The sequence below is a fragment of the Gavia stellata genome, chromosome 27 (genome assembly GCF_030936135.1).
Source record: "Gavia stellata isolate bGavSte3 chromosome 27, bGavSte3.hap2, whole genome shotgun sequence".
Classification (NCBI taxonomy): Eukaryota; Metazoa; Chordata; class Aves; order Gaviiformes; family Gaviidae; genus Gavia; species Gavia stellata.
The window spans coordinates 5,507,974-5,526,238 of NC_082620.1; the positions used below are offsets into that span (position 1 = coordinate 5,507,974).

The 18,265-nt window shown below is 48.3% G+C and overlaps 1 protein-coding gene across 1 annotated transcript in view; it reads left to right on the forward strand.

Annotated features, from left to right (window-relative positions):
* SAMD11 (sterile alpha motif domain containing 11) overlaps window positions 1–18,265 on the forward strand; it is a 126,280-nt gene that overhangs the window by 78,759 nt on the left and 29,256 nt on the right. Inside the window, exons 6-7 of the mRNA XM_059829937.1 lie at window positions 7,227–7,319; window positions 13,968–14,132. Coding sequence (XP_059685920.1) covers window positions 7,227–7,319; window positions 13,968–14,132 — 258 coding nt within the window. The remainder of the gene's footprint in view (window positions 1–7,226; window positions 7,320–13,967; window positions 14,133–18,265) is intronic.

Here is an 18,265-nt window from a genome sequence, read left to right on the forward strand (position 1 = left end):
GGCAAACATTAGATCAATAAGTTATTAGCACCATTCTGTCAGCTGTAATGTGGAGATTGATCGGGGCCGGGGCTCCTGCTTGCTGCCTGGCACTTCCCCAGCCTGATAAAGATGACAGATTAAGGGAATAAGAAAAAGGAATTAAGGAGTCTGGCTGTCAAAGCTGTCACGGGCTGGAGGAGCGCTGTTTTTTTCAGGGGCTGAATGAGTGCAATCGGACATTTAAATGGTGCTAAGGGTACAGCACCACCAGCAGCTCTGTTGGAAATCACTATCTTCAGCATTTGCTTTTCTAAAGAAATGCTGGGAGGCTTGTAGAAGGAGCAGCCGGAGGAGGTGGAGCAGCTGTCCTGGGTGTTGGAGGGAATACCGGGTTGCTGGCACAGACCACACGCAGAAGACTCAGCACCTAGGAGCCCACAGGGAAGTGTGAGTGCTGTCGCTGCCACATTGCCTTACCCACCTTTTGGCATGGTTGGGTGTTGTGTGGCATTTCCCAGGACTGAGGGACGTATCTGTATCGGGGGACTGATGCCAGTTTTCATAGCTTTTTAACACGGATACATAAATTGAGGCCAAATGACCTTTGCCTGAGAGGTTTGTGGTCCCTCAAGGAAAACCTGATCCTTATTGGAACGGTGCTTAAATATTCTGATTCAACAAGCTTCCCCCTTCTCCTGTCTTACCCACTAGAACATGCTTCTTTCTAGAGCTGGAAAGTGAGTCTCCAAAAGGCCTGGACTTCCAGCCCACCCTCCCAGCCTCATTCTTTAAATCTTTCTGGAAGAGAATGGGGATTCACAAGTTTGCAATTGCTAAAAAGCCTCTCTGCAGCACGTAAAATTAATTCAGATCTCTCTCTTAAGTGCAGTATATCCTCTCCATGAGTGTTTTTCATACTATGAATATTTACCACCTTCCTATGGCTTGCTGCATGCTGTAAAAATGAATTTTGTAAGAATCTGGGAGACAAGGGGATGTTGGTGCACCTTCTTTAATAAATGGCCTCATTACAGACAGTCAGGAGTATGGCTCCAGCATGACCTGCACCTCCCTCAGTTTCACTCCTTGGGAACTGAAATATTGGACAGTCGTTTTAGGAGCTTAGTTCCAGCTAGGCAAAGCGAGTGAGCACGAGGAGGTGGGAAGTAGCAGGATACTGTTTGCATGGTAGGAGGAAAGGCAGATGGCCGAGTGGTTAGAGCTGAGAAGGGGGATGCAGGCTCCTTCTCAAGCCTAGGAAAGGATGGTTGATATGTTATACATTGGGAATCCTTCTACTCAACTACTGTCTTGTTGCGTGCTCCTGCAGCTTTCGTACATGCTGCGGTTAACTTAGATTTAGGAAGGGGTTAGTGACTCTAGGCCTACCTTTGGGGTGCTGCTTTCTATGTAATGCATTGAGATCAGTGAGTGATGGTCACTGACTTGCCTGTTGGAGTCCTTCTCTGCTACTGAGAGGAGTGACTGCACAACCAGTCTGCTAAAGTTAAGTTCTCTCAAAGTGAGCAGGAAGGAGAAAAAACCTCCGATTACTTGATACTGCATCCTTCTTGCTTTGTAGTAAGAAACCATGAGAGTGTCCCATTCTTCCCTCCCCTTTGTTCCCTTTTTTCTTCCTGTTTCCAAGAGCTTCTTGTCACAGGGAACTTGAAGCGTGATGCTTAGGGAACGTTTGCAGATACCTTGGTCTAGGCTAGGGACAGTCCTGAGCCAGGAGTGCCCAGCTTGCTCTGCTGTTTTTACTATTTGTACTATTAAGATTGGTACAGCAGCTCGCAAAAGGATGCTTCCTGCCCTGGAGAGCTTGCAATCTAAACCTCAGTGACAACCAACAAATAGATGTAGATGTGGAGACATAAAAGAACAATGAGATAATGCAATAGCTAAGGTTTGAAGCCTGCTGCCTGCCATGTCCCCAAAGCCAATAAGCTGACCTGCTGCGAGGAGGACTCTACCCTTATTTTGCAGCTGTTTCGACATCCCTTTTGCCAAGATCCAGCAGTATTTCCCCCTCCCTTGCAAGAACTAACCCTGCCCCATGAGCTGACATGCACTTGTATTGTTCTAGGATCCCAAGTTCCAGAAGCCCACTGCTTCCCTTCCCCCAGCTTCCCCAATATTTTTTTTTTCCATTCTCGTTGCCCTCAGTTAAATTATGGCCCGTTATTCCCATGACCTTGTGCTTCACTCTCCCTTTGTTCCATTGATTCCTGCTGGCAAGGGATGGGGCCGTTGTGCAGCCAGATTCCACGCTGCTCTGTGCAGCCTACTGCGTGGCCCCTCGTACGCCAGCCTTTGTTGAGAGCAGCTCTGGGCCTGCTGGGACTCGGCAAGCTGGTGCTGATTCTTACAAAGGCACAAGCCCATCGCTGGGGAAGTAAGTCTCCAGGGTCCCTGCAAACCTGTCACGTTCGGCACAGGAACGGACTGAGCAGCAGGGCTGGAGCACCAGAGCAGCTCCTCTGGTGGCAGCCTGTTTGTGCCAAAGGAAAGGGGAGATGAATAAACGGAGATGCTGCCAAGACATTTCAGACTGGTCAGTGGGAATTGTCATCTCCAGGGTTTAAGTTTGATGGGGGAGTTAAGAGCAAGGGAAGATCTTTTCCTCCTCTTAAAATAATGTGAAAGGAGGTAAAAAAAAAAAGGACTCTTCTTTTTAGACGTTGGCTATCTGAGCCTGGGTGATTTCCCATGTAAGTTGGCTCAGTTCTCTGTTTACTCAGGACTTCTGGGTCCAAGAAGCTTTCAGAGCAAAACCAATGATATGGATAGGGAGCGTGAGATAGGTCTTGATCTCTTCCCATTGTATTTGTAGCACAACAGTGCAGGAAAACTTGGTGCAGTCCCTTGGCCGTAACTGGGACTTGCTCTGTAGTCCGCCCATTTGACAACATTGGGAGGGCAAAAATGCTGTGACCACCTCATACTTGTTCATTTCCCTTCTCCAGGTGAAACTCTGTGTTCAGTCACTGGGACATGGGCTCAGTTCTCACCCTGCTGTTGATGCCGTGTGTGTCCTTGGTGCGTCTTCTCTGCTGCAGATTCCCTTGTAAAGAGTGGAGATAAAGTCCCTCTCTCTTTGGGAAACCTAGAGATAGGTTTTTCTAATCTTCCCAGCTGACTTAGGCTCCCAAGTTCTCTCTTCAAAGCTGATAATGAGGCTTGGGATTCTTAGATGTGTTGGTGAACATGACTGTTAAGTCACCCAGCTCTGCTGAGTGCTGGGAGGCTGATGGTTAGAGGCAGTGCAGGGAGTACAAAGCACTGTTGCTTCCAGGTGACATTTCCACCCATGGCCTCTTCTCAGTGTCTCTCAAGTCCAAAGAAGGCTGTGGTTAGATAAAACCCACACTGCCCGGGCATCTGCACAAGCTCGTTTTATGGTGTCATACCCACATCCTTTCCCTTTATGGTGGCAAAGCCATTGGGTGGTACTTCTGTATGGAGGCTGAAGTGCTGTCCTCCTCCAGCTGACCTACTTTCCTGGTCTGTCTCTATTCGTGTTTCACTGTAGAAGTGCAGCAGGTGAGTGCTGGACTTTCTCTTCCTGTGAAAGAGGGGGGGTGGAAATCCACTTTGATTTCTAGATCGTGGGGGAAAATATTTGACTTTGTGCCCAAAAACCTCTCTGGATCACTTTCTGTACTGCCTTGTCAGGCTAGCAGGAGCCTTGAATGTAATGCAGGATCTGGGGACCTGTGAGGGGTACGTGTGTGGTCAGGGCTGTGCTGCACGGGTGGCAGTAAGTGATCAGCATGCTTGGGGCTTCCTCTGTTGCTCCTTACTTGTTTTATTGCCCGGCCTAGCTTCATAGCATTACAGTTCTACTGATGATGTCTTTCATTTTCAGCTTCGATACTAAAAAACAGCCCTGATTTGGCTTCCTTTCAACTGAAATTCTTTGTAGAAGGCAGGAGAGAGGAGGTGAAAGCAGGGATTGGGGGGGGAGAAAAGCCCCCCCCAACTATTCCTCCCCATCCTCTGTCTAAGGTGGAGTGTTGCCTTTTGCAGGTGCGTGGGCTGAGCAAACGGCTCTTTTGGCTTTCTGGTCAATGAGTAGCAGTGTACTTTAAATGCACAACCTGTCTCTGTGAGGGTGGTAAGACATCCAGAAGCTCCACTGCCAAATCATTTGCAAAACGTATTTGGTTTGCTGCTGCAGGGGGAGATGGACTGTGGATGCTCCCACCCCAGTGCCTTCAACTACTGTCCTGGTTCTTTGTGTGTGAGTGCAAAGAATGGTTGGATGAATGCCATGTGCACATAAAGGGGTGAATTTAGAGTATAAGGTCCTGTAAAAGGGCACGTGTTTACCAGGTGTAAGTGGTATGCCAAAGCTGTGATATGGTTTAAGCTGTAAAGAGGAAAGGATTGGTGCTATAATACAAACACATTGCCATTGAGGTTGTACCCCAGAATCTGTGAGTTTACTAAATAACTAATGGAGATTTGATTTGCCTCTTCCCTGCTTTGCAGCTAAGAAAGCTAAGCGGGGGTGGGTGGGGGGTATGACTTCTTATAACACTGGGCTGGAATTCAAGAGATTGCTATTCAGTCTTGTGCTCTCCTACTGACTGAGTAAATTTGGGGCAGATTGTTAGATCTTTGTGCCTCCATATTGGCTACTGATGATAATTATTCCCTTTTCCTTGCTTACTATATATCTTGTTGATTTAGTCCCTGCACTTCTGGAGACAGAGGCAGTTTCTGACACATCCCAGGACTTTACCTTAAATGAGGAAAGAAAAAAAAAAAGGGAGATTTTCATTCTGTGATCCGACTGCCATAAAAACTGCTGGGGGGCAACCCAAATCCAAACTCAGTGTGTGGGATTCGGTGCTTTGGTACAATGTGAACCTGGGATATGCTGGAAGGAAGATGCTGGAGGTCATCCTAGCGATCAATACGCTAATGTGGGATCTCTCTGGAGGGCCAAGTTCAAGTCCCAATGGAAAGACATCTGGGACCTTTCCCCATGGCATGCCGGTGATGGCAGGCTGTCACACCTGACTGTTCATGCCGCTGCCAGCTCGCTTGCGTGTGTGCCAAGAAGTGGGTGTTTTGGAGACTGGTGGGGCATGGGTCTGATGGAGTTGGTGCCGCTTTGGAGTTACTGTGTGATCTCGGTCTTCCCCTGCACAAGTGCAGCCGGTTGGGAGTGAGATGGGATTTGCAACCTGTCCTGCTGACGTGTCTGGGAATAACAGGGCATGGTGCTAGTCAGAGCGAACGTCTGCTGGCAGATGGGCGCTTGGGGGTGGGAGTGGAATAGCAAGAGAGAAGGAGTGATAGGAGGGTAATGAGGTGCCTTGGCAGAGTTGTGAAATCAGGGAATCTTTACTGCTCACATTCTAACTGCTGTCACATGTAACTGGTGCTTCTGTCACCAGTTCTTCCATGGAGTCTCTTCTGCCTGAAGTACATAAGAACGAGCCCTGTTGGGTTTTGCTGCCTCCTGGCTAGGCTGGGAGGGGCGAGCAGAGCAACGGGACTTTGTTCTTTCAAAGCCACGTATCCCGGATGAGAACACTTCTGAGGAGGATATATGGTCTTGGCCTCCTGCGCTGAGGGTTTGCAGCATCAGACTGACATTTCCAGGAAAATCAACATGAAGAATGAAGAGTTCCGTGGGGAGGGAGCTTGTGACTCTGTTGGTGCTGTGTGGCCAGGTACTTCCTAGCTTTGATGCTGGCTGGGCAAGCTGATGCTGTTTGTGGCTTCGGAGAAGTTATTTAAAGGGTAAACTGAGGCAGGAGGATTGCTGAAGTTCAAATTGTGTTGAAAGGCTGACTCAATACCTGGAATGTGAAGTCCTGAAAAAAACTTAAGTGCTGTCACTGGCTGACTCTGTCCTTTCCCATCTGCTTTCCAGTTGCCACTGTTTTATTGTATTTGCTTTTGGTTATGGATGGTTGCAAGCCTCTGCAGTTGTCTCCGAGTGCCAGTTTTGTTAACAGGCTGGGTGACGGGGTCATGGCAAGATAAGATCGGAGGCAGCTTGTGCTCTTTAAAACCTTGAAATGCCACTTGTAACTTTGCAGAGTTCCAGAATTGCTCTTTGGATAACGGCATTGCCTGGCAGGCTCTGCCCTCGGCATGTTAACTGGCTGCTCTCGGCACTGCTCGGCCTGTGGCAGCCACAGGTCTGTGCTCTGGATCTCTTGATAAATACAATACCAAGGCAGCAGCCTGGGCTCGCTTAGCTGAATTCAAAATAATGTGGAGAGATTCTGAGTATGAGGGACAGTTGCTTGGCTTAAAATGTCCCCTGGAACATAAATAATTTTGTTGTTCTTATAAATGGCACCAAGGGGGTTTGTAACCTTTCTTAAGCAAGACACTTTGGGCAAATTGCAGAAGCTTTGCATGAGTGTTGACTCACAGGCAGATGCAACGTATACTCGCTCAAATACGGTGCTTGTTTGTGAGATTTTTTTTTTTTTATTTTAAGATGCTGCATCTTTAACAAGCCCTTGATAGATGAGAATTTGATGCTTGCAATGACAAACAGTCTCTTCCTTCCTGCCCATATGCAACATCATGCTTTCAGTTTCCCCAGCATTATTATGGGAGGATATTGATTTTAAATCTGTTCAGGGACGCTGTAATTGTATATTAGATATTTTGTGTTGGTTTGTAGGGCTGCAGTAATGCAAAAGGCTTGAGTGTTTCCGTACAATCTAGAGGGGGAAGATTGCTAAGGACCTTGAGGTTTTGAAGGAGGAGGGGGGGAAAGGGGGGGGAGAGATTGAGAGTGAGAGAGAGAGAGAGAGAGATACTGTGGTAGGAAGATTCAGAGATCTGTTGTGCTTTTTTTTTGTGTGTTGTTTTTTTCCTCCCCTTTCTCTCCCCCAGTTGCTTTGCATCAGGGCATGAAAGGAGTGGAAATACCAGGGGGACAAAAGGCAACAGAACAAATGATGAAACTCAGTAAGGAAATCAACTGGATTCAGAATTTATAGCTTTAAAACGTTGCATTGATCAGTGTGTGAATAGTCATTATGTGCTTTTGGACTGCGTGATTAGGAAAGCAGATCAAGGCTGTCAAGATGATGATTTTTCTTACTTTCATTTTTTTTTTTCCTCTGCCTGTAATATATGAGTGTGTGTGTCTGTGTGTGTGAGAGAGAGAGAGAAGCAAAATACCAAAGTCTCTCTGGTTGCTCCTGCAAAGAGGAAAGTACAACCTTATCTGATACTCAGGTTTCTCATCTCTCTTCTAGATGAAATTTTAGGCAAGAGAAGAGTATGTTCTCCCAACAGCAGCAGTGAGTGTCCTTTAGAAAGCAAGAAAGCCAGAAGTGAGTCCCCAAAGGGTAAGTGCTGCTTCTCGCTCCCCCAACCCCTTCCCTTTTCTTCTCCTTTCTTAAGAGTGGAACTTAATTGAAATTAAGGAGGGAGGGAAGGGAGGGTTGCAAGAGACTGTGGTGTGGGAGCTGTAAGTATCCAGTGCTGAGGGTGCATGAAGGAGGCTTCCAGTGCTCTGTGCTTTCTTTATCTAATCGGAGGGAAGCTTGCAGTGCGAGGAAGGGATTGCCTCTTAATTAGAATAATTGTTTTATGATTAAAAACAAGCTGCAGCTTTTGAGGTGGATTTTAGGGGTGTTTCTACTTTTCAGGCAGAATGTCTTGATTACATCTTTAATAGAAAAGATACATGCAGGCTTATCATGCTTGCATCTGTTCCTTTAAAGGGAAAAAAAAGAAGCCTAGCAGGGAGAAGAGGGCTGCCTAGTTCTTTCTTATGCATTTATGGCACTGTTCCTATAGAGATGGAATCTGCAGAAGGTTTCTCTTTTTAGGGATTTTTTTTTTTAATCTCCTTATTTGTCTTATGGTTCCTTCCTATAAACATGATTTTTAAACTTTCTTTACGACTGGCAAAGTGGAGTGGGTAATGGAGCCTGCAGTTAATGAGTTTGTCTCGAGGTTGCGTAAATGAGGTTTTGCAGGCCGTTCACTTAAAGGCTTTGTTGTTAAGTTCAAACTAATTAGCTGTCAGTAATACCTATCTCCATCACTGTGCTTAACCTGTACTCTTTGGCCGCTAAAAAAAAATATAAAAAAATAAAAGCAGACTAGCTGTCTGAAGCTAGATCCTGTTTCATGGGTTTGGAGTCCAGCAGCTGAGACCCTTCAAGGTGTATATTCTCAGTAACCAATCCAGGGAATCTCAAAGGGGACTTTTTGCAGCAGTTTGTCCTGAAGCCACCTTAAACTACATACCTTATATTATGCTATATAAAGATATATTGTAGGGACCTGTACTGCATCCTAATTTCGCATGATGTTCCTGTATATTGTCCCTTCTTGACTCCCTGTCCCCAAATTATGATCTGAAAGGCAGCATACTCTGAGAGGACGTTGAATGCGGGTGTCGATATAATATTGCTAACACTACCTAAGAACATACTAAATCTTTTCTTTCAGTAACCCTCTCCTGCCTGTTAACTCTTTAATACAAGTAAAAGCGCCTTAGCTTTTTACTGGGCTTTTTTGAAAGATGTAAAGAGGAACCCTATATACTGCTACTGTTTATCTGTTTTCCTTGATTTTTTTCATCTGCCCTATTCCTGTTATCCTTGAAATGTTTCTAGTAGATGTGCAGGTAAGTTCTAGCAGGATGCTTGTATAGATTCTGAAACACATTTGTTATATAGAGGTGTGAGACTCCTGTAACGCACTTGATACACCTGCTGTCATCTTTGCTGTTTCTGCTGAGTTTGTATCCTTTGTAATTCCAAGACAGTGCGTGCTTAGGTATGAATCCAGGTAACAGCAGCCTATGTGGCCTGGCTGAGAATGGGCTAAACTTTAATGAAGCCATCTGAAACCAAACTATTGCATTTGGATTCACCCTAATAAAGTGGCTGAACTTGCACAAATGGATGCTTTTGCCATGGGAGCAGTGGGTCAAATGATCCCATTCCGTTTCTTTCCTGTGGCCTTCCCACCATTTTTGTTTGCTTGAGTGGGTTGAGTGCAGTGTGAGGCAGATAAGCAGCCCTTGGCTTTGCCGTATGCACTCAGGATCTAAATCCAGCTCCTTAACTCTGAATGACTCAGGGATTCCCCCAACTCATTAAGAGAGAGGTTTCTAGGAAGCCCTGAATAAAAGCAAACTTTTGTTTTCTACTCCCACTTTTTTCTCAGAAAGCCTTCCCTGCCCTTGAAAAGAGTGTGAGACAGAATGGAAATTCTGAGCTGGGCCTTCTACGACTCTCCCGTGTTACCTGTTTTTTATTATATTAGATCATTGGGGAACCCCTGTTCTCTCCGACACCGTGGCAGGCATTTTTAGGCTGTGCTGATGCTGGAATATCATCAGAATAGTGAGGGGCTGAATAGAGGCAGAGACACTTGTGCTTTTGGAGCCTTTATTACCCACCCCCTGCTATGAAAAGGGGGTCAAAGGAGGGGCTATAGCCAGTGTTTCTGTGTCTTAGGCCCCAAACAGTGCGAGCACCTTGCAGCTGAGAACTCCCAGGGGACTTCCCATCTTGCTGGCAGTCAGGCAGCATTCCGGTGGGTACCGTGGAGAGGCGGGAGGGAAATTATCCCTGTGTTCCCAGCTCTATACTAAGGAGCTGGTTGGAAACAGAAGGATCCGCGTTATGTGACAAGCCATTTTCAAACACGATGGACCCTAGTGGCTAGTTACCTGGAATTGGGGCACTACTGCTGTAGAGTAGTGCTGTCAAGTGTGAGATTGTGCTAGAGCCCCAAGCTTGGCTGGGACCCAGATGCTGTGAGTGCAGTTTGTGATTTAGGAGTGGGAAGGGAAACAAGGACCGATCGGAGCTTTGCAGCCCGTGCAACCCCACGCTGTCCTCCGGTAGGAGCCGGGTCTGCAGTGTCTCCCTGGGACGCACCCTTCCTTTCTCTCCGGCCCGGTGGTGCACCTTGTGTGGGTGCTGGTCCTCCGCCTTCTGCGCTCTGCTGTGGTGGTGTGCGGCTCAAGGTGGGGACTCTCCCCCTCTCGGTTGCACGCTGGCCCTGGATGCAGCTCTTGCTCAGGGCACAGCTGCATTGTCTCTGAAACAGCCTTTTGAAGAGGAGAAGTGACCCCGTGCCCGCGGCACATCTCGTGCTGCTGTGGCTGCGCCTGACAGGGCAAGGAGAACAGAGGCAGCCAAGTAAATCACTCCCTCTCTCTGACTGAGTGAAAAAACACCTGTAGGGCTGGAAACCCTTCCAGCGGGGAAGCAGTAACCTTCCCTTCCCCCCTCCCCAACGCTCGCAGTGCGCGCACCAGAGATCAAAAGAGAGCCCTATCTCGGTGGAAACAGGGCCGCGCCAGCACTGCTGTCAAACAGAGCAGAACGTTCTCGCGTCTAATATGGAAATGCGAGCGTATCAGAGGCTCGGAGTGAGGGCTGTGCTGGCAGGTCACGGAGGAGGCTTTCTCCCTGGGAGACAATTCCCCAAGTAAAATCCTCACTCCTGCAGCAAGAGCATGTCTGGAGATCTGCTTCTCCGATACCTTGAGACATGAAATAAAACTGAACAATTGCAAAAAGAGAAAGATCAGTAAGAGTATTTTGGTTCCTATTTGAACTGCTGAAAAATAAATCTAGTTGAAGCCTCATCGTTTGGGAAGATTTGAAACTAGGCTGGACTAAGTGCTGGAAAACACACGTAGGGAACAATATTGCACTCGCTCCATGGGGTGGGCTGATGAGCTCATATGCTGCTCCTTCTGCCATTCTCTTTTCTTTGCTATTGTAGATCATTTAAACCAAACCAAAATCTTAACTGCATCTTTGGTTAATGAAGTAGATCAGAACTGGAGTTGGACTACAGCTGAGCAATTCAGATCCAGCCTACATCAGTTTGTTCCTCTTTCTTTTTTTTATTTGGGGGGGGGAATATCCATATGTTGATTGGTTTGGCAGCTGTCCAGTTAGGCCAAATGAAGAAACAATGTTTGGCCCCATTCTTGCTCACAACTTCACTGCCCCCCCAAGCCCATACTGCTGAATGTGGTGGGAGTGGGCACGGGCCCTCTCTGCCCTGGCAAATGACAGCTGAGGCAGCAAAAACCCTACAGCTACTGACTAAGACCTGGCTTTGAACCTGGGGTGAGATGCTTTTGCAGCAGGCTCCTTGAGCCTTCACTGTGGTTCAGGAAAGGGAGGCTCAGGCTGTCGTGGGTTTGTTGTAGCAAAGGAGAGGAGATGGACAGGCTGGGTGCTCCTGTCTTGTCTGGGATTGCTTGGGGAGGTCGAGCCTTATAAAAGCTTGGTGAAAAGGTTCTGCAGCAATGACAAGTGCTTCAGGCTGAGCAGAAAACCTGCCTCCTCTGAGAGCCAGAATTCCCTCTGGCTGCTACCATCGGGACTGTGCAGTGTTGGTGGTGGGTGGGAGAGGTGGGCGATCCTTGGTTTGGGTGAACAGGGAGGCACGCCGGAGAGCCTGCCTCGGCTGTGCCTTCCCAGTGACCGTGCCAGAGTCCATTTCACACCTGGCGGCTGGAAGAGATTTGACGAGATCAGTCTCCCGCATTACCCCCTGGTAATGACAAAAGCAGACAGCAAAGCTTCAGCAAAGCTGGAATTATCGCTGGCTGAGTCATGTGAAATCTTCCAAGTTTTAAGTGTGGAAATCCAGCCTTTCCCTGGACTCCTCCTTCCTCTTAGCCTCCCCTTGCCACCCGCATTCTCCCTCCCCTCCTTGCACCTGAAATCTGCTCTGCGGCTGATCGGATAGAGTTTATGGTAATTGAGTGTTATTAAATCCCCTCCCCCCTCCCTTTTTTCTCTAATGACACAGCTGTAGAAAAAAAAAATCAGTGTTTTTCTAAATCAGGTCTGTGGCATGTGGCTTGGCTCCTTAGACCTTTGGTTAAGAGCATCAGAAAGGAACTGAAACAGTTGGTGCACTCCTGCGTTCCTGGGGGAGGCGGCAAGAGCAGTAAGAGAGAGGAGGAAGATGTGGGAATCTGGCCCACAGAGTGACCTGGTGGGAAGGGGACATGGAAAGGAATTCTGCCCCGCACACCCCTGCTCCTTCCACTGGTGTCTTGCGGGCTTGGGTACCGTAGGTGAGGAGTGGGAGGGAGCAGGCATGGCATGGCTGTCTTCTTGTGCAGCCTCCCTCTTTTGGGTCTGGTTTCCCAGTGTGATGCACGCAGTACAGGGTGGCGACCCAGCTCCTGGTACTAGCTAGCTTGAAGCAAGCCGTGAACCTGTGATTTACACAAGAAGCCTGTGGTCCCCGAGATGCAGATAACATGTCACTGGGGTAGAGATCAGTGGTTGCAGATATGGCCACAAATTGCTATGCCTGTTGAGAGTCTTTGCTGAGCTGGACAGCTGACCTGAGCTGGAGGAGACTGAAGTAATTGCCCGTTTGCAGAGGAAGAGTTCCTTGGGAGCCGGTGAGGCAACCCTTTTTTATTGAAATTTTGTGCAGCTCAGACTCTTTATTATTATTATTAGTCCCTCCTATGTTTTGGGCAGGAGGTGGTTTCATTACACGTGAAGATTGCATCCCCAAAATCTGAGCCCCTGTATGCTTGGTTGTGTAATGAGTTTGGTGGCAAGACAGCGCTTGCCACTAATGGCCTCTAATTCTGGCCAAGGCAGAAGTGAACCAGTCCCTAAGCTACTGTCGCAGGGCCCCGTTTTACAGGTACTCTGTCTCTTGGACTGTATTTGTTTGCCACAGGCTATCTTTTCTGATAGCTAGCTTAGAGGCCTTTCTGTCGCCTGAGAGAGACCCACAGCTCTTTTCCCAGCAAGGTGTCCAGTGCCTGCATACTCGTTACAGCGCTGATGCTCGTGTAAAATAAGTGGCCTGTGCTCAGAGCCACCGCCTTGAATTCGGAGCCAGTCTGGCAGCAGAGTCACCTGCCATGAGCCCTGAGGGACTCTGGCTGTGAAATGAGGTGGATGAAGGAGCACGAATCTGGGGCACACGGTAGGGTGGTCTTGTCGTTCACTGAACGCAGCGGTGGTCTTGTGACTGCAGCATGGGGGGAGCCCTTCCCGCTCCCTCCCTTCCCTTCTGCCTGTTTGGATTGTGACTGGGAGTTCCTCTCTGAGTAATGAAAAGGTTTTGCCTGTGGGGAAGATCCAAGATAAAATAGTGTTGGAGCAGCCACCGCCAAGGAGGAGAACGGTAATTACTCTGAGTTCTGCTTACAGTAAACACAAAGCCTCCGTGGTTTTATCTCCCTGATCGTTAGACTGGGATCCCTACTGCCCAGGGAGCAGGCAGGGCCTTCCTGCGCCTCCCTCCTGGGCTGGGCAGTCATTCCGGGAAGATGGAGAATTAGGCATGTTGGGTGTAATTTTAATGGCCTCAGGTGCTTAGCCGTATGTATAGATCTGAAACAACCTGCTTTTGTGACTTCCCTCCAAGAGCTGAGCGGGTGGACTGTCATCACTGTCTATGTTGTCAGCATCACCTACACTGCTTGAACATCTCGCGCGTTATTGTGTCCTTGCGGGCGTTCAGAAAGGTGGGGGAAAGAGGTGCGTGTCGGATCAGGTATTAATTGAAAAAAAGAACTCGCGTCCCCTAAGATGAAAGGGGGAGAACTCAGTGAACGCTTTCATCCTGCCTGCCCTCTTTGCCACCTTGGGGGTAGAGAGTTTGCTGGTAATTTTGTGTTATTATAATGCTTGTTGCTTTAGGGAAGAAAAAAAGTTATTCATGAGTTTTTTGGGTGCTGTGGCAATTGAAGCTGTAGACTTTTCTGTATGTAAGTGTGCCCATGTTTGGAGGTTTAGCAAGTTGTTAGGTGTGTTGACCGCATGTAATGGTACATCTCGGAGCACAAGGACAGCTGCATTTGGCAGCTTGGTACATGAAGTTCAGTGGGTACGCTACAGAGTTGTGGGAAATTGTGCTAATATCCCTCTACGCCCCTTTCTCTTTCTTTTGTGCTATCCCTATACTTACGTGATTTTCCACTGTATTTCTGTCTGGAAAAAAGACCAAATCTTTCTGCTCTTCAGAAAACTCCCATACGCCTCTACTTGAGGACTCGGTGACTCAGATGACCCCAGAGGAGCACTATAGACGCATGATGTCAGCACTGAATGAACACGGCGCGTTTGAAGAACAGCAGCAACAACGTCTCTACCAGCTGGCCAACAGCATGGCAGTGCCCAGCCATGGAGGTACAGGCCCTTACAAATGGGAGAAGGGGCTCGCTTTGCTATTCGGTATAAGTCTTACAAGATGTCCCTAACCCCTGTGTGCACGTGAGAAGGATTTATGGGCTGCAGTGTTGCATGTTTATCATGCACTGAATGCAGGTGGTGCTGAAGAGTATCCTACAGACCGTTTCTCCCACTGTCTCTGTGGGGGCACCTACCCTCAGCCATTTATAAATGCTAATACCTTCTGTAGCGATCAGTGGGGGCTACACATTTGTTTACTGGAATAGATTAGCTGCAACATCACTACTGTGTTTTTTGCAGTGGCGGTGAGGGGGGGTCCTTTTCTTCCTTTGTTTCAAGAGCTCATGTCAATCTGAATACTCAGAATCTGTGGTGTAAGTCTTATTTGGGTCATAGCATGGAGCAAGGGAATGAGTGCAGGCATAATGCAGGAGTGGGGGGCGATGTAGGCGGTGCCAGATACTCCTGCCATATAGCGATGGGATCTAAAACAGAAAGACGATGTTGCGGGATTTAGATAAGCGTTGATAGTGCTAGGTTTAGAAAGTTTATGCAATAGTTGCTACACACAGACAATAGCATAAATTGGTGTTAAAGACTTTTCACCTTAATGCGAATTAGATGTCTTATGATTTTACGGACAATTAAAATATGCAGATGAAGGTAAGTTGCAGTGAAGACAGCTTAGCAGGCAAATGCTGAAGTCAGTGGGACAGGTTCATCCATGGTATCATCTACTGAAAGCAATTTGTTTACATCACCAAGGACTGATTTGGTCCTTCACTAGCCGAAACCAGATCTGCTGTGGAAAAGTGAGGGGAAGTGTTGCTGAAAGGGAGGGAGCTTCTTCCATACCCAGTGTATGCTCGCTCGGTGAGGGCTTCCTCAGAGCATGGCTGTAAGGACCTTGTAGGTCACAGCTTCCAGCACTCAGACATTGTTCCCAGACCTTCCCAGGATGGTGTGGTCCTCTGAGGTTGAGCTGGGCACTAGGGATAGCTGAGGGACACCCCGGCCCTTCTTTATTTAAGGCCTGTTGTGTGCACTGCAGATTGTGCCTCTGTACCTGCCTGTCTGCTCTTCCTAGCCTTTAGCAGCACAGGATTATTTCTGTGCCTGTATCTATGTTCAAGGGAAGATGCTGCCGTTCTGCTCTTTAAAAGGAGGCTGGCGCTTGTACAGTTATGTTAGTGCAAGGAGGGGAAAATCCAAAACCTGGTCCTGAAGCAGCCTCTTCATTAACAAATACCGTTGTCCAATGCTGCTGCCTTGTCCTGGGGCTGGAGTGATGTCCTACGGGGATAAGGGTCCTGCAGTACCAGGATCTAACAGGTCCCTCAGGAATTGAAGGATTGCTGCTAGGTTTTGCCTGGCTTGTGGAGGAAGCGGGCTAAATCCGGCTCGGCCGCAGCATCCTGCACTGTGCCTAAAGGGGGCACTAGGCAGTTGCAGGTTCCACCCCGGGAACCGCTTGGCAGAGCGCAGGAGCCACAAGCATCCCTCCACAGGCCAAAGGCTCCTCAGCCCACAGGGACACTTCCACCTTCCCTCGGGCGAGCAAAGCGTGCTGGCGCTGGCTCGGCTTGGTCCAGAGTAAAGCTGTGCATTGTACCCAGATCCTCTGTGCAGGAGTGGGGGGTGAGGGAAGTAACTCAGCTGTCTGGACCAGGCAAAGCCAGGGAGACGGAAGAGGTGATGTTGTTCCAGTCGTGGAAGCAGAGGGTTGAAGCGTCACTGAAAAGCAGTGCTGTGCAAGAGTTTGGTAGCCCCTGTGCTGCTTCCTACCCAAGGCATGGAGGGCTGACACATACCTGCCTGGGTGATCCAGGGAAGGAGCGCAAGCAACATCGGCGAAGCATCCAGCAAGAGCTAGAGGAGAATCTCCGGTCTACAGCGTAAATCCCCAGGGCTCCTTGTTAGGTTAATGAAGAGGCTGTCTTCTTTTCCACTCTTGTTTGATTTGATTGGCTTCTCTGGGGGCAAGGCGGCAATTCCTTTCACTGTGGAGTAAGGATTTGCTTATCAGCAGAGGCATGGCGTAAACCTGTGCTGAGGCACACCGTAGTGAACATGGCACATGCTTCTGTGTGTGGTGTTCAGCCCGTCCCAGACATTGACAGAGGTGCAGAGCTCCTGCAAGCATGATGCATAGGTACAGGGGCAAAGCCATGCACCATAGGGCTGGAGTTTCCACACATACATGCAATCAACGCAAGCACAGTACGCAAGAGGACAGTATATAACATGCATCGCGCACAAAAGGCTAACACATGCAGACGTGCAAACGCTGAATATTCAACCATGACGTGCAGGTCTGTGTAGACCACGTTGAATACAACAGGGCACGTACTCAGCACAAAACGTGTTATGTGTACCGGGAATGTAACAGACAGTCATGATAGACCACTTAACCGGGGCACCGGATGGCGGCTGGACGTGCGGAACATGGCCATCCAGGCAGAGCGTGTGCTGCACAACAGCTGGTATCACCCCCTTCTCCCCCCGTGTAATGAGTAAAGTAGCTCATTACGTTAAAAGCCTGACGTATTTTTTATGATTATGATTAAATTGTCTCATCAGCATTTGTTAGGGGAGGGGTCACACTGAGGTTTTGGGGTGGGCAGGGGGACAAGAGGGGTCTGCACAGACAGACTCTCTCGTGTAACATTGACAAGAGAAAACTGCGTGTATTTTGGGTTGTCTCCACGCCACAGGGCTCTGGTTGGGCTATAAATTATTAGTGCCGGTACAAAGCGCAGTTTATCTGCGGGCTCACATGGAGGCACCAATAACATTAATAATTTAAAAAATGTTAATAATTTAGAAATCTTTTTTTTTAATTGCTTTTCAGCCCCCCTCCTCCACCCCCATTCTCCCAGTGGCATTCATCCCACATTCTGAATTCAGTCTGTCTCCGTGCCTGGAACCTCCATCCGCCAGCGTCCCACTGTCAATCAATCTGATTTCCCAACTGTCAGAGTGCAGGATTGTAAATAACAGATCCTCGGGGGGGGCTGTGCGAGGGGGTAGGGGCGCAGGGGAGGGAAGGAGGGGAGAGAAAGAGGAGAGGAGAGGGTGTGCGTGTGGGGGGTTGTTGCGGTCATTCAGGATCAATGCGGCTTCTGGAATTGGCTGCACGCCAGACTTCTAAATTACAGGCACTGTGGCAATAAGGAGTGACCTGGGTTTTTCAGATAATTAATTTATAAACATTGAAGGTGCACGGTCTCTGGCTCGGAGAATTCTCTAGGCTTTTTATGTGATCTGATGTGGTTTGTTGTTTCACTATTTCTTACATACTTCCGCAGTTCAAAATGGTCCGTCATTTTAATGTTTGTCCCCTCAGTTGGGGGTGTGGGGATGGGGATTGTGCGTGCATGAACGTGGCTAGAAGCGTTCGGGTACCAATGTCCTTCTTACTGCCAGCAAAAATAGCAGCTGTGTAAGCGTTTCCACCCCAACTTGCAGTCCCACCACGGGGCTTCAGCCCTGACCGTCACCGAAATAATTTGATGAAGTGATTGGTGAAGCTCAAGCTGGGCTGGGCACATCTTGGGGCTAATAGGAATATGGATGGCTGGGATTTCCGGAACCAAAGGAAGGCAGTGTGGGTGGTATAAAGGAGATGGAAAGTGTATCGTTACCAAGGTCATGCAACACTCTTATATTAACCTAGCTTTATGAATCAGTTGTGGGCAGAGGACTAATACGCTGCTGGATGTGGAGTGCTTTGAAATCTCAATATGTGAGTTGATCCTGACCAGGGTGCGTGTTCATTAAGATAAATCTTCCTCTCCTCCTCTCCCCAGCTGTGTTTTGGTTTCCTTTTGCAGAGTGGTACACAGTGAGTGTACGAAGGAGGTTTCCTCTAAGTGTGCATCTGTGTGTATGCGTTTCCTGTGTATCGTGTGAATGGCAGCAGAGGTTTTGTTGTGGGATATAAGTAAGCTGGGTGTAGGGTGTTTTCAGATAGGTGTAGAAACTCAGGGACTCTTAATGCTTAACTGTGAGAGAGTAGCACTCTGGAAGAAGCCTCTCTCAGTGCAGCTGGTACGGGTGTCCCTGTCACTAGACCTTCTCATAGGTCTGTCCAGCTGCGTTGTTCCCTGAGAAGGCAAGTGCAATAGCGA